This window comes from Cricetulus griseus (assembly GCF_003668045.3).
Source record: "Cricetulus griseus strain 17A/GY chromosome 1 unlocalized genomic scaffold, alternate assembly CriGri-PICRH-1.0 chr1_1, whole genome shotgun sequence".
In the NCBI taxonomy this organism is placed as follows: Eukaryota; Metazoa; Chordata; class Mammalia; order Rodentia; family Cricetidae; genus Cricetulus; species Cricetulus griseus.
The window spans coordinates 88,417,423-88,434,536 of record NW_023276807.1 but is presented as its reverse complement, the minus strand read 5'-3'; the positions used below and the strand labels follow the sequence as shown (position 1 = coordinate 88,434,536).

At 36.3% G+C, this 17,114-nt stretch overlaps 1 protein-coding gene across 1 annotated transcript; it reads right to left on the bottom strand.

Moving 5' to 3' along the window:
• Window positions 1-218: 218 nt before the first annotated feature.
• Window positions 219-16,417, bottom strand: Etaa1 (ETAA1 activator of ATR kinase). Its single transcript, XM_027388075.2, has 6 exons — window positions 16,090-16,417; window positions 15,091-15,219; window positions 14,753-14,829; window positions 11,454-11,566; window positions 9,266-11,217; window positions 219-958 (listed from the first exon to the last, which is right to left on the bottom strand). Exons 1-6 carry the CDS (start codon window positions 16,316-16,318, stop codon window positions 831-833), a joined length of 2,628 nt encoding a protein of 875 aa, XP_027243876.1. The 5' UTR covers window positions 16,319-16,417; the 3' UTR covers window positions 219-830.
• Window positions 16,418-17,114: the final 697 nt, after the last annotated feature.

Here is a 17,114-nt window from a genome sequence, read left to right as displayed (position 1 = left end):
TAGCATGAATTGGACAGGCTAGCAGATACCTGTACTTATAGCATTGGGGAGACTGAGGCAGGAGAATCACCGTCAGTTTGCAGCCACCTGGGTGAGTTCAAGGGCCAGCATGGGCCAAATGGCAAGACTCTAACTCAAACACTTATGCACACAAAGAAAAAGAACAACTTGAATTGTTCTATCTAACCTATACGACAAAGAAGCTGGATCAGATGATAGGCGTTTCTGCCGACTCTAATTGTCAATGATGCTTTATTACTTATTTTTTTTTTTCGTTAAACAAGACAATGCCAGTCTGTGTTTTTCTTAACAGTGAAATGTTTTCAAATTGAATCACATTTAGAAATACTAAAATTTAAACCTACTTCTGGCTAGCAACTGAAAACAGTAATTAAAAAAAAATCCAATAAATAGAAGTTCTCTATATCTTAGCAAGGCCACTAAGAATATGGAATATTAATTAAAAATTGTCAATGTATAAAAAGCCTTAAGTAACTGAAAATGATACTACACAACTAAGTCACTGTTTAGTCATTTTAATCTGTTTGAAGATTTACAGCTATTTTTGATGCTCAGCTGCTACCACATGTAATAAAGACAAGCACTTCCCTCTGTATATACATTAACTGTTAACTTTTCTAAAACATATACATAATTCCATACATCTCCAAGAAAGTTTCATTTCCCATTATAAACACTGATTTATTAAATAACAAAGTAGAAGCCCGTGCTTTATAAGTCAGCATTAAATTTCTCACAGAGAAATCAAGAAAAAAAAGTTCTATCACGGATAGTTATTAACAGTTTGAAACCGTCTAACTCAAATTTCATCAAAATGAAATGGGAGCTGGATGCACAGTGGGCAATGCCAGTGCTTTGGCCTTTCTTCGAACCAGTGCTTCCTGCCTTTTTCGTTGAATTTCCTCAGGAGAATACTTTCTATTCCTCTCTTCTTCATCTAAAAATTAAAAAAAAAAAAAAGCAAAGGGATTAATCTTATCAGTCATCTGAATATATAACTTTTGCCTTTTCATCGCACTGGTTTGACTATTAACACACAACCATAACATATACAATTGCATGTACACACAAAATGGAATGTTCTACATCAGGAGGATGCCAAGTCCCTGCCCATACCCACATTCAGGTATGATAAAACTTTGAGTTGATTAAAAGCTGGTTTTTGCAGACTCAGCAGATAATTCATGTGACCATCTAACCTATGACTATATAAATTTCTTTAAACACCAGATTTAAATGATATAAACATTGACAGATAGTAAAAATAATATGAATTAAGCTGTCTATCAATCCTTCAAATATAGCTGAGAGTGGTCGGTCACAGTTGCAACACCAATAGTCTGGAGATGGAGGGAGATCCAGTGAACACTGTCTGCAGCTATGGACTGAATTCAAGGCCATCTTGTGCTATACAAGACAGTCCTTAAAAAAGAAGGGGAAGGGAAAGCAAAGAAAAAGATACACCAAACAGCTATGAAAGAAAGCTGACTACTACTTTTCTCATTAAAACAGTCACAAAGTTTACATTTCAGTTGAGTAACCAAATGAAATCTCTCACATCAAATTGTGTGGGAGGCACAGAGGTCCATGTGCACACAGATAAGCACTGGAGGAACCAGGAATGTTAAATACACAGGGTTGTTCTTCAAAGGAAGGTACACACACTTGTTATCTGCCCAGAAGACGGAGCTGACATGATAACAGCCTGGAGACTTGTCTGCTACTGTTTGGCTCAAGACCACACCAAACCCTTCCCCAAACCCTTAGCATGAACTTGACAATCTATTTTTATGGATGCCACATGTACTTTACAAAGAGTTTCAATGTAGTGATACCTTAGACATTATTGTACACATGGGATTGAGTTAATAATTATTGCAGGAACTGGACATTTATAACTGTTCAAAATTTTATTTTTATTGAAGAATATATCAGAAAATTTGTGTGTGTGTGTGTGTGTGTGTGTGTGTGTGTGTGTGTGTGTGTGTGTGAAGTTGAAGCTTTAGACTGGAAACTACTCTCATTTAAATGACATGTACTATCTAAGATCATAACCCTAACATACATTTATGTAAATTTACTGATGAAACCTTATCTTTTAAGAGAAGAATCTGCATTATTATTAGAAGAAATATTTAGGCAGTGAAAACAGAATCTTTTTACACAAATTCCTCTTGCTGATGAAAGGAAACTCAAAATATATTATGTACCTACTTTCTTTCTTGGTATAATCAGAAATGGGAAAGGATAAAGGATTATTTCAAACCAACTTTGCAGATAACTCTGGTGTCTGTCATTTCCTAAGCCATACTTTAGCTATTTACCATCCCAGAGAAATACCAAAATATATTTTTTAAAAAACAGATTAATAATCCACAAAGGTAAAAATGTATGAAATAATACTATAAAACTCTGTTTTAGGGAGAGCCAAATGCTTCCCCAACAGCCCTTCCTCTAACTCATTTCCTATCGAATGTATGTGTGTATGAATGTATGTATACATTTACAAAGTCAAATTGTTGCACAGTACTAAGCAACCAAGTTTCTTAATATTTTTTATTTTTACTTTATGGCATAGGGGCCAGCAATTGTTACTCTTCATAGGACCAAAAAAGGTTAACTTTTGATAGGAACATGTTCTTATTAAACTGCTCAACTCTATTCATTTTACAAAAAAGTCATATATAATATGTAAAAAAATCATCAGATGTCTGAATGAACTTTTTGCATTCCTTTGATTCACATTTTCAAATCGGTAACACTTAAAAATTTTAAAATGATTTTTAATGCACCAGTTGTATAAAAACAGGCTGCAAATTTACTAACTCTGGCCTTAAGCCACTAACAGGTAAGTGGGTTTTGTTTCAAGGATATTCCTTGGAGATTAGGTACTGACATATCAAAGGGAAAGTGAGTAAAAACAATACAAATACTGGAGAGGCCAATATTAGCCAGGAAGATGAAGCTGTATCAATAAGTCTAAAAGAAAAATTGCTAGGATACAAAGCAAATAATACCTTTATAAAAATGCAAATTAAAAGTATATGCAATAGGGCTGGAGAGATGGCTCAGAGGTTAAGAGCACTGACTGCTCTTCCAGAGGTCCTGAGTTCAATTCCCAGCAACCACATGGTGGCTCACAACCACCCCTAATGAGATCTGGTGCCCTCTTCTGGTGTGCAGATATACATGGAAGCAGAATGTTGTATACATAACAAATAAATAAAATTAAATTAAAAAGTATATGCAATAAATTTATTTTAGAAAACTTACCCAGATAGCTATAGTATATTTACTTTTAAAATAAACTTATAACATTTACAACTATAATAGATTGACAACAGTATTAACATTTCAAGACACAATGGGCTGTAACATGGAAAATTACTCGTTGTACCAAAATTTGTCTGGCATTTTGGAAGAAAATCTGGTGCTATCTGTCAAATTTCACAGCATTGTTTTACACCATACCGTCAGGAATTAACAAATACAATTACACAAGGTTCAGAAATTTGTATAATAGAATTCCTACTGTGCTGTTTGTAATTGCAAAAAACCAACCCAAGCTTTCATCAATACAAAAACAATTCTTAATCTCAACAACCATATAATTCAGCATAGACACTAAAGGGACTACAGATACTATAAGAAGTGTTATAATTTATTAAGGAAATGCAAAATCAAGCATTTATCATCCAATTCTATTTAAATAAATCAATAGATACAGAAACACACCTTTTTATATGCATAGAAAATCCTTAAGATAAAAAACACAAGGACTTGAAGATAAAGTTGAGGAACAATTTCTCAGAAAGTACATTCCAACAGCAAATAAATAACATTACTGTAACATGTAATACCTCAAAGAAATAACAAAGGAACTGTAGTTGAAGGGAGGGAACAGACTAAAAGCACTGAAAGCCCATTCAATAAAAGGAAGGCATAATGTCCCAAATCGAGGGAAAGAAATACTAAAAGCTGGCAGAAGTAGCAAGTTACATGCAAAGATAACCATACCAGAACAAAAGACCACTTTGCTATAACTCAGAAGATCACTCAGAAAAACACTGAAATCAAGACACAGCATGTCTGATATATTTCAACAACAACAAAAATTACTCATCAACCAAGATTATACATACATACATACATACATACATACCAAAGTTATCCTTTGATAACTTTATCTTCAATGATAAACTAAAACAATTTATGACCAATACGTGATCACTGCAGATGATACTAAACCAGTGGTTCTCTTTTTTGTTGTTTTGTTTTTTTGTTTGTTTGTTTTGTTTTTTCAAGACAGGGTTTCTATGTGTAGCTTTGGAGCCTATCCTGGCACTTGCTCTGGAGACCAGGCTGGCCTTGAACTCACAGAGATCCACCTGCCTCTGCCTCCCAAGTGCTGGGATTAAAGGCATGGGCCACCAACGCCTGGCAACCAGTGGTTCTCAATCTTCCTAATGCTGTGACCATTTAATATAGCTCCCATGTTCTGGTGACCCCCCAACCACAACATTTTTTGTTGCTATTTCATAACTGCAATTTTGCTGCTGTTATGAATTGTAAATATTTGTGTTTTTCCAATGGTCTTAGGTGACCACTGTGAAAGTGTCTTTTGAACCTCAAAGGGGCTGTGACCCACAGGTTGAGAACAACTGTACCAAAGAAATACACTGCACAGATGAAGAAAGATGAACAAGTACAAGAGCTCTACAAATAATAGTTTTAGAAATAACAAATTGTAATAGAAGAGCTAATAAAGAAATGAGTTTTAGGAAGGATTCAAGCAGTTGTAAACAGAAAATCTTTACGATAAAGAAAGAAATTTCATTCCATGGAACACTAGTGTGACTATCCAATTAGAAGAAACAGACTTCAGAATGAGTATAGAAGAGGATCTAAATATTTGCTGGATCTCAGGAGCTGACACATACAGAATGAAATTGCAAAGACAAAATGAATCTGAAAGCCCAGACAACAAAGCCAAACTGAGAGGTATAAAGCAGCTTAATGTGTTTTAATACAGGACAATACATCAGAAGACAATGGTGAAGGCTGGGTGTATAGTAACCCCAACACTCAAGGGAGACTTAAATCAAAGAACTGAAATTTTCAGGTCAGCCTGAGGCTGCACAGTGAGTTCCAGGACAGTCTAAACCACAGAAAATTCTATCTTAAAATTCAAATTAAAACAAAACAAACAAATAAAAACTTGGGGATCACAAAGATAGCTCAGCGGGTAAAAAGGTTACACTTCATGACCAGAGTTGAAAAACTGGACCTACATGGTAAATAGAGAACTGAGAAGGTGCTTGCCACCAAAGACTGATGGCCTGTGTTTGATCACTAAACATGACAGAAGAGTGAACTGACTCCCTGAAGTTGTCCTCTTACCTCCTGTGGCATATGTGCACCCCTCCACCTTTGTTAACAAGTCGTCTTAATTAATAGTAGGGCACAGAGATCTAGCCACAAACAAAGGATAATTTTAGTACCATAATATTCCCCTTTGTCAATACATCATTCAAGCAGAGAACAAACAAAACTCTCTGAGCTAACTATTCCACAGATCAAATGGATTTAAAGGACAAATACAGAATATTCAATTCAACCACTACAGAATTGTTCTAACAACCCATTAATACTTTCTCCAAAATAGATGTTATATCATAAGTCTTAATAAACACATATACACACACAAGGAGGAGGAGGAAGGAGGGAATACTTTCTTCTCCTATCAGAAAAAGGGAGAACGATATCAGATTCATATGGGAAAAGTAGGTCACTCAAGAAATAAGGGACTTAGGAGCTGGGCGTTGGTGGCACACGCCTTTAATCCCAACACTAGGGAGGCAGAGGCAGACAGATCTCTGTGAATTCCAGGCCAGCCTGGTCTCCAGAGCGAGTCCCAGGATAGGCTCCAAAGCTACAAAGAGAAACCCTGTCTTGAAAAACAAAACAAACAAACAAAAGAACAAAAATAGAAATAAGGAACTTAGAAATTTCTAGAGTCAAGTAAAAATGAAAACACAACTTATTAGAACATTTTGAATACAGCTAAGTCACTGCTACGAGAAGTTTATAGTTATGAGTTGCCTAAGTTTAAAATCAACAGAGATTTTAAGTAACTTAAGTTCATTCTACAAAGCCAGTATTAACCTTGGTATCAAAACTGGTAAGGATGTAACAATACATTTTCTAGAAGAACATAGCAAAACACACTTAATAAAATACTTGCAAATCTGGCACACAGGAGGCAGAGGCAGGCAGATCTCTGTGAGTTCCAGGCCAGCCTGGACTCCAGAGCGAGTGCCAGGACAGGCTCCAAAGCTACACAGAAAAACCCTGTCTTGAAAAACCAAAAAAAAAAAAAAAAAAAAAAAAAATAAAAAAAAAAAAAAAAACACACCAACCCCCCCCAAAAAAAACCTTGCAAATCAAATTCAGTAATTTATTAACAAGATCATGATCAAGGTGATTCCATTCCAGGGATGCAGACATAACTCGGTCTCACAGATCAACAAACAGCACAAAAATAAAATCAAGGATAAAAATCTCATGATCACGTCAATGCATGTAGGAAAAGTTTTAGACAAAACTGAACACTCCTTCACGATAACCTTAAAGAATCTAAGAACAGAAATATCATACATCAACAAACTAAAGAATATATGAAACAAACATACAGTTAATATTACACTGCTGGAAAACTGAAAGCATTTTCTTTAAAATTAGATATGAAATAACACTGTCTTCTCTCTACACTCTTATTTATTACAGAGCTGGATCTCATAGGCACTGTAAAGAGGGATTAGAAATGACAGAAGTCACCAGATTATTTCCACTTGTTAACCATATGATCACATACATAAAGGACTCCAAAGACATTACTACAAAACTCTTACATCAGATAAACATTTTCAGTAATATATCAATATAAAAAACTAATACATAAAAAGTAGTAGATTTTTCTATATCTCAAATTCACTAAGAAATAATCAGCAACAAAACAAAATAATAAAACTCCAGGAATAAAACTACCAAGGAGGTGAAAAACCTACACAGTGACAACCATAGAACAATGACAAATTGATACATTTCCAATGTTTATGCAATAGAAGAACTAACGCTATGGAAAATGACCCTATTACCAAAATGGGTCTACAGATTCATTGCAATCTCCATCTAAACTGCAATGATGTACCTCACAGAACTAGAGAATTTATATAGCTGCCCGTGTGGGCACACGCACACAGACACACACCAAAAAACCTACAACAACTAAAATAATCCTAAGCAAAATGAATAATACCACACACACACACACACACACACACACACACACAAAAAAAAAAAAAAAAAAAAAAAAACATTTTTTCAAATGGCTTTTCAAACCATTTGATTTCAAATTCCATTAGAGTCACAGTAACAAAATCATCACGGCACTGTCACAAAAGCAGACATGCAGATCAATGATATTAAGAGCACTCAGACCCAAGCAGCTTATTCTCTACAAAGGGTCTAAAAACTTATATTAAAGACAGCTTTTTTTTTTCTTTAACAAATGGTGCTGGAAAATTAGGATATCCACATGTAGTGTCTCTCATCCTTTATAATAAACCAATTCAATATGGATCAAAGATATTAATGTAAGATCTGAACCTCTGAACTACTGGAAATCGGGTAGGATGCTTCAAAATGCAGCGATGGACAAGGAGTTTCTGCAAAGACTCTCAACAGCTCAGGGGAAAAACATACCTAGAATTGGCAATCAGGACTGCATCAAACTATAGTGTTTACGTAACAGAGTAAATAGTAACCACAATGAAGATGCAACTTAGATAATGGGGAATATCTTTGCCAGGCACTTACAATAGGGGCTAATATTCAAAAAATATAACGAATTCAACAACTGAAAACCAAGAAAAACCTAGATAACCCAGAGGACAAATGGCAAATTAAATAAGAATCCCAAAACAAGTACAATTCAACAAATTCATACATTAAAAAAACAAGTTCAACATCTTTAACCATGAGGGAAATGCAAATCAAAACTACTCTTGGATTTGAGCTCACCTCAATTAGAACTGTAATCAAGATGGGGGAAACACATACTGGCAAATGTGTGGAGATAGGAGGAACCTTTATACTTTGTTGGTATAGGAAAAAAACCACATACATACATCATACATACATACATACATACATACATACATACATACATGTAATCACTAGGGTATAATTCTGATTTATACCAAACTGTTGGTATTTAATGAAGGAATCAAAATGAACATGAATAGATACACTTGCATACCCATGTTTATTACAAAAATATGCATTCAAAATAGCCAAGTCATATGACCAACCTTATTGTCCATCAATGAATAACTCAAGAATGTGACAACAAAAAATGACATGAAGTGTTACTATTTAGGAAAGGGAGAAAACCAGTTGGAGAAGAAGTACTTGGAGGCAACAACTATGATAAAGTTACATTGTATACAGATATGAAAATGTCATAATCAGCCAGGTGGTGGTGACAAACACCTTTAATCCCAGCACTAGGGAGGCAGAAGCAGATGGATCTCTGTGAATTGATACCAATCTGGTCCACAGAGCAAGTTCCAGAACAAGCTCCAAAGCTATTTCTTTTGAAATATCCAAAAGAAAGTCATAATCAAACATCACTCTGTACAATATAAGCTGATGTAAAAAGTTTCTTGACATATACCAAACTGATAAGTGGTATTCTCAGATAAAATAATTACTACAAATTACTATATACACTATTTTATTTCTTACTTTTTAGTACATGAGAAAGGTTAAGGAAAGACAATTCAGGAGTTTTCAGATTTTAGATTTTATTGGAAATATGAGTTATTCACTGAAGACTGTCTTACATATATAAAGGTTTTCTTATGTGGGTTTCAAAGTCTATTTTGCTTTTTTGAAGATTAGAATATAAATGAGGACAGAGAATTTGGGATGGTAGCAATATTATAAGGCTGACAGTTTCAAGATACAACTTTTTGGGGTGTGACTAATGGAGTTTATTGAAGGAATAAAAATACAATCAGAAAAAAAGATGAACTGGAACAATATGAAAAAGCCTGAGACAAATAACCTATTAATTTTGTCACAATAGGCACACAATTTTGTATCAGATGCTAGTTATACCTATTAGTCAAAACAAGTAACTAGCATTAATACTTTTCAAAGACAACTATTTCATACATACCTTTAGAAGATGGTGTCAAAGACGCAGAATATTTTATGGAAGATCGCTGGTGATTATCCTCAAGCAATGAATTGACAGTTTCCTTTTTTCCTAAATCCTGCAAGGTTTTGCTAACAGGCATATTTCCTGCTATACAGTTTTGATTTAACTGGGAAAGAACCTGAGGATTTTTGGTCTTAAATGTAAATTTTGAGACCCTCAGTATTTTGTTGTCATTCTGAGTTCTATCTGCTAAGGTTTTGTGGGATAGTTGATGAGTACTGAACTTTGTATTAGTAGCAATTTCTGTGCTCATTCGACCCAAACTATCATTCAAACTTGAACTTCCTTCAAGGATAAATTTTGAGCCATTCACCTGTACTGGTATATATTGATTATCAATTGAATTTCTAGAACACACAGACAAATTTGTTGTAGCATACAAAATATTGGGGTAATCTCCACATGGGTCTCTTTTTTCCACTTTCACTGATTTATGTATCTGTGAGTTATCTGTTAGGGATGGTGGCACTGACGAACTGACAAGGTTCCAATGTTTAGAAGGTACCGACTGGCTTCTTTGTTTAGATGCAGTATAGATATTTCTGGATCCCTGTTTGGAAGTGTTATTTATACTTTCTGACTGCTTACTGCGCTTGTTTTCTTGTTGAGTTAGTCTTTCAATGTCATCACATGCCTGATATAACAAATCATCATCTACATCATCTGCTTCCCAGGTAGTCTCTAATTCACTGCATGCTTTAATCATTTCACTGGCCACCAAGGGATCATTCCAGTCATCAATGGAAGAACTGAACTTTAATCCATTAGTCTGATTTGTGTTACAAACACTGTTTTCTTTGTCCAAGAATACAGAGCCACTGGGAGCAGTGACAGCAGGTGTTTTCAAAGGCGGGTTAACACTGAACCCGTATTTTTGTTCATTAGGGTATCTTGAATATGAACCAGAACTGTCAGAAGCAAGCACATTAAAATTACACTTACTACCACTATCTTCTTTTACTCTGGTAAGATTAGAGACATCAACACAATCTTCATCTTTAATGTTACTGAAAGTGAATGGTAACTTGCTTGATTCATCACTTGGACGTGATAAAAATCTATAACCTCCAGAATTTCTTAGTTCTTTGTTGCATGTCTTTGAAGGAAGATCCAGAGTTATTTTTGAGTCTCTTAACTTTCCACCTAGATCTGTATTTGTTCTTGATGTGGTTGTATCATTTTTAGCAGCAACAGTACAAATTGCCTTCTGACCAGTAACTTGGGCAGTTGTGGAAGGAAAGAGTTCAAGCATTTCAGCATTCTCCATAAGGAAAGGTTCATTGCCCAGTAAGCTCTCCCAGTCATCCTCAAAGTCACTACCAGTCAACCCATCAGCAGCATGTTTATTAGATGCTTCTGGCTTCTTTACACAAGGAGTCACACATGATTTTTGCAGTAAGGGAGTATCTACCTGGGGGGAAGGTGATAATGAAGTTTTATTTGGAAGGTTTTCAGTGAGCAGAGTTTCATTAATAATGATGTCCTCTTCTATTAAGCTACTTTTCTTTACAAAAGTACTTTTACTATTGTTCAGAAAAGCTTCTGATGACAAATATTGGCTTAATTGTCCACTACACATCTGAGTGGAACCATCAAAAATAGCATTAAGGGCTGCTTCAACATTATGGTCAAAGGGTTTCTGATTGCTGTCTTGCTCCTCTGCCACAGTTATCCCGATGTTTCCTTCCATTTGCTTCTTTACTAGAGCACAACTGATTTCAGGAACTTTATCATCTGTCTCCATCCGCACAGAATCTTTATGAATGTGTAAATGTCCCACTTCTGAAGTTGTCTGGATAAAATCATTATTCCTCCCATCTTGCTCTTGAATCACATCAAGTTCTTCCATGTTTTTATCAAACTGCTTAGCCAACTTCATAAGTTCTTTTTCTCGATTTTGTGTTTTTAACCTATTAAAGCAATATTGGAATATTTTAATTAAAAAAATAAGACTTACTCAATTATCATTTCATATATTTTGATATGACAAAAAACACCAAAATTTTAACTCAGAATAATGTGTCTTTAACTACATAATTTTACATATCAAAACAAAAAGTTTACAATTTCGGTTTATTCCAAAACCTACAATGTTAGTAAGAATATCTGCCTCATTGAATGACAAGAAGGTGAAATCCGAACTCACTTAGTGCAGCTGATTTTCACTCTTGACTTTTCTTTTGCTATGCTAGGAGTACAAGGAATAGCAGTGTCACCAATCCACACACCCAGCATGGAGTTTGTCACTGGTTTTTCATCCTTGGAAACCAAAGAAAAAAGAACATAAGAGCACCATAAAATAAGTGACCAATACCCCCTCCCCAAGAAAAAGGAGAGGTTGAGAGTAGAGAGGAAGGAGAAGAATTCTGGAGATAGTCACTGGCTGTAAACTGTGATCCATTTATGCCCTCACAAGTAAAGGAGAAATATTCGAGCTTTTAAAAATATTCAAACCACATTTATAAAAACCAGGGTTTGATATACATTCCCTATCAAGTACATTTTGGTGTTATATACACATAAAAGATCATTTCAGTTGTTGTAAGATACTCAAAAAGTAAGTACTACCATCAGAACAGAAAATAAAAATACATTCAGAATTCTTTCTGTAGCACTGACTCCCCAATATTTTCTTATCCTCGATCTTTAAGAACTGGGAGCTCCACTTTGACTTAAATTGAGCACAGAGTAATGTCAGAACTGACTAGAGACTTTAAGGCATGGTCAAGGCTAAAGCTAAGAATGGGGAAACAGAAAAACTTCAAGTAGGAAGTTATCTTAGAGTAGGATGGTTTTCTTGTTTTGATTTTTGCTGTATTTTTCAGTTCCTCAATCACAATGATAGTTATGGAATGAGCATTATTATAAGCCAGCAGTTCTCAACACATGGGTTGCAACCTTTGGCAAACCTCTATCTCCAAAAACATTTAGGCTTCCTAGCAGTAGCAAAATTATGAAGTAGCTATAAAGATAAATTTAGGGGCGAAGGTCAGCACAAAATGAGGAACTGTTTTAAAGGGTTGCAGGACTAGGAAGCTTGAGAACTACTATTAAAAGATCATACAAAGTTTAAAAATGGCCTTATTACTAGATTACAAGTTATTCTAACTAGAGCTTAGAATTTACAACGGTGAGTATAAAATCATACTGGGCCAGGGAGACGGCTCAAAGGATAAAAACAAATTGTTCTCTGACCTTTACAAAGTGTGTGCATGCATACATCCATGAAAAATGAGACTTTAAAAAAAAAGTGCCGTTTTATAGTTTTATATTTTCTTACTTAAAGGTTTTAGTGAAAACATCTCTACAATTTGGTAGTGAATTAACAAGTAGTTTTCTTAATGCACACCCAAATCTACTTAACTTTAAGTTTGCAAAATAATATCAGTTCATTTTACAAACTAGATATTTTCCCATTTGTTTGAACACTCTTTCAAATAACGATTTAATTATGGAATCTGTCCATTTACAAGTAAATTAAATTTATACAAGTTTCAAAAAGTCATGACAAAGTTACGTGCCCACTCAAGTTTATATACCAGGAATCCTCTATATATTTATGTACTACTTGTAAGGGCTTCTTTTAATTTACAGGCTCCTAAGTAAATCCTTGGTGCCATCAAGTTGTCTAATCCTTCAACTGATAATAATGAGCACCCTGTATAGTTATATATATGGTGAAAGATATCACCTTAAACACAGCGCATGTTATCACTACAGAAAATGGGATGTCTGTCTAATATGCAAATGTGTATCTTAGAAAATTAAAACTGAAACCATTAGGAGGAAATTGAATGATCTGAAGATCACTATGAAAATCTCAAGTATTTGTAATTATGAGTATGACACTTTTCAAAAGATCTTAATGCTGCCAACAATTAACCTGCTTTAATAATGCTCAGTAGGAGAAGACTGAATAAACTAATCCCAACGTAATGTTCAGTGACTCAAGCTACCACTTGAGTGCTCTTGCCATTTCTTCACAAGAGATACTATTTCCAGCCCGTTTAGTAAAGGTGTCAACTGTACACTCAACATTTTACCGCTAGGCAATCTGACCAGCCTAAAGCTATTTTCTGTGCTTCTTTGCTTTAGTTAATGAAGATTTACTGTTAACATACAAAGTAGTAATATTATACCGTAAATGTAGTTCACGAAATTAAGTGTTGATATAATGAATCATACCAAGAGAGTGGAAGGAGAACTCACTCTTCCAAGTTGTCCTCTGACCTCCACACATGCTGTTGTACAAAAGAGAGTGCATGCTCATGTGTGCGCACACACACACTTTTAAAAATGTAAAAATAAACTAAGTAAGGAAAAGAAAGAAAAGAAACTCAGAACAGTTATGTTCTGGACCATGCTTCTTACTAACAGTGTCAAGATAATACCAGGAATGATAGTTAACTGGTTTCCTTTGTATTAAATGATTCACTAAAACTTGTATTTCACTCAAACATCACAAAAGTTAAAGAAAAAAAAATCTTTGAAGATGGGTCTATTAAAATAAATCATAATTAATTTATAGCACTCTATAGTTTGTAAATTTCATATAACTTAACCCTAATAATCCACTGAAGACAGTAAGGCAGGTAATAATTCTACTTTATAGTAAAATGAACTGAGGTTATGACCATTAACTGACACATGGTGGGGGTGGGGGGTGTTGGGTCATAGAAGAGGCTGCATTAGTTAGGCCTGTATCTAAGCCCAGTGACCTTTCCAGTTTTAAACTTTGTCTTGGTGATTTTATAAGCCAGTGAATACTAGTAAGAGCAACTGCAACAGGAAAAATATGTACTATAGACAGCAAGCACTAACAACAAGAACTTAAATTTACATTGTTTGTTCTACTATACAACTTACTCAAAATATAATGTGGAAAACGCAGCTTGGTGGTAAATACATTAAAGACAACAAAAATAAAACTAGTCAATTACTACTCCAAGAGAATCAAAACAAAATATCTACTTGTATCTGCAGGTTCCACATCTAACCAAAAGTGTACTAAAAATATGGGACATATACAGGCATTTTCTTTTTAATATTCCCCCAATAGTACAGCATAACAAATAACTATTTTATCTAAGGAATAAATAACCTAGAGATGACTTAAAGTATATGGGGTGGGCTGGAGGCATAGCTCATGATAGAGTACTTGCCTAGCAGAAGTGAGTTTGAGCTCCAACACTGCAAAGAATAAAAATAAATAAATACAGTATATGGGAGGATATGAACAGGCACTATGAAAAACCATATCATTTTATGTACAAAACTTCAGAATCTGCAGACTTTGGTATTCATTCTATAATTCGTTCCATATTTTTCAAGACATTCATTCAGAAACAGAAAGGCTAGCTGTAACCTTTGTTGCTCTAAATACATATTTTGAATATGAAAGGAAACAAGCATGCAGTTATAAATCATGAAACTTGCTGTCTTTACCTGAGGAGCAATACGATTGACAATATGCGAAATCTCATCAGTGTATGTACTGGAAATCTGCTTTTTTCTTCCTTTCCCTAAAGAAACAGACATTTCTATAAATCTTAGACCAAGAATTTTAAAATCAGTTGTTACTTTTTAGAGAATGATTGTAATCGATGTAACTTAAATCACTCTGCACTAATGTGCAAATTAGAGAGAAAAATCATACCAGATTCTCAAAAAAAGAAAAACAAAAAAAACCCACTGTATTGAAGTTTCCGATGTTACCCGACTAAAATTTTACAATCACTAACCTTCATCAAACATTTAACCACATAAAAATCTTAACAGATTACCTAACTGTTTGGTGATTGGAGAATTTTGATCCCAGAAGATATCGGTCTGTCCATCTGGATCATTTGGGGAACTGAAGGCACAGGACAATAAATCTGTTTTCAGAACTCTTGTTGGTGTTTCATACTTTTCTATATAAAATGACAATTGACACATTTTAAGCATTACTTCACAAGAGCCAAAGTCAGATAGCAGCTTAAATTATTTTTTATGTCCAATATAAAACTTGTCTCTTAAAGACAATTACTTTAACCACAATAGAAAGATTTCAATAAAAATAATGCGTTGATATTTCATAGTATTAGTATTTTTTTAAAGATTCCATGGTCCCAGGAATGATACCACCTGATCATTGAATTACTAATACATTGCAAACCTCAAAATGTATCCAAACTGAAGCCCTCGACTCTTTTAAGCCCCTCCTGTCAACTCTACCCAAATTTTATACTCTAATGAACTACTCCCCAAAACATCAGTGATTTGCTTCTAGTTTCTAGGGAAGTTTTTGTCTAGAATCATTTAAAATTTTACGATGTTATTGTTTTCTCAGACTTGTTTTGTCATAGCAGAGGCAGGCAAGGTGACAGAAGTTGTAATTTAAGAACACGCTCTCGGAAAGGTTATCAGTCGGCTACCTATTAGGTTAATAATCTTCAAAATCTAACACCAAAAGTTATCAGAAAGGAACGCGCCATTAGTTTGCTATTCTAACCGGATGTTATTCCTAGCAAGTTCCGGGAGCAAATAGCTTTGAGGTGACCCTTTAGCAAAACAATGAAAAAAAAAAAGAGAAAAGCTTAGTTGACCAATGGCCCAGGGTGGTCCAAGGCACAGGCCCCGCCCAGAACCAGTCAACCAGAAAACAACCAACGCCGCCAGTTCCCGGGGACTCCGCTCTGCAGCCTAAGCCTCCCGCCCCTCCGACGCCTGGGCTGAGCTCCACTCCTTCTCCTCAGCACCCGCCAGCCCGGGGCTCCGCTCCCCGCCCGCCGTCCCCTCACCTCCGGGGCTCCGCCCGCCGTCAGCCGCCCACCGGCGCTGCTCCCGCCGCAAAGGCCGCGCTTCGGCCCTGCAGAGCCGGGAGTCGCGGGGCCTGGAGCGGCGGGACTCCGTCTCCACCGCCGGGCAGCCGTCCTCGGCAGCCGCCTTGCGCGGCGTGCTCCTCCTGGCAGGGCTGCCCGCATGCTTCCTTCGCCGACTCATCCCGGTGGCACCCTCCTCCAGCCGCATTCACATTCCGGTGCCGGGGAGCTGTGAAACGGCTCCGCACACAGCCTGCGCGCCAACACACACCGCCATCTTCGCAAGCAGGGCGCGCAAAAGACGCTGCCGCTGATTGGCTGCGTCTGTCTAGGGGCAGGGTTACGAGCCTGACGATGATTGGCTGCGGGATTGAGGGGCGGGATTTCGGAGGCTACCTTCAGTGCTCGGGGCCGAGGCAGTTCCAGCTAGGAAGCTTCCTCTGTGGAAGGTCTGCAGCTTCACTGGTTTAGGAGGGATTGCAAAAGTCTTCTCTAGATAAGTGGTTGGGAGGTAGTAAAGAGGTCCAATGCAATGGCAGATTTTTACTGAGTATACAGCATACATTGGCTGGTTTTGTGTGTCACCTTGACACAAGCTAGTCATCAGAGGAAGGAACCTCAGTTGAGGAAATGGCCTTGACATCTAGCTGTAAAGAAGGCATTTTCTCATTTAGCGATCGACGGTGAAGGGACCGCCCCTTGGTTGGTGGTGCCAAACCTGGGCTGCTGGTCCCGGGTTCTACAAGAAAATGGACTGAGCAACCTAGGGGAGGGTTGCTCCCATTTGGGTTCCTGCCCTGTTTGAGTTCCTGTCCTGACTTCATTCAGTGATGAACAGCAATGCTGAAGTATAAGCCAAATAAACCCCTTCTTCTCCTTGCTTTTTGGTCATGGTGTTTCATTGCAACAATAGAAACCCTAACTGAGACACAACTTAAATTGTGTATTTCCAAGATTGATATGATGGTATGTTATTCGGTAATTTGATTTAAAAAAAAGGGGGG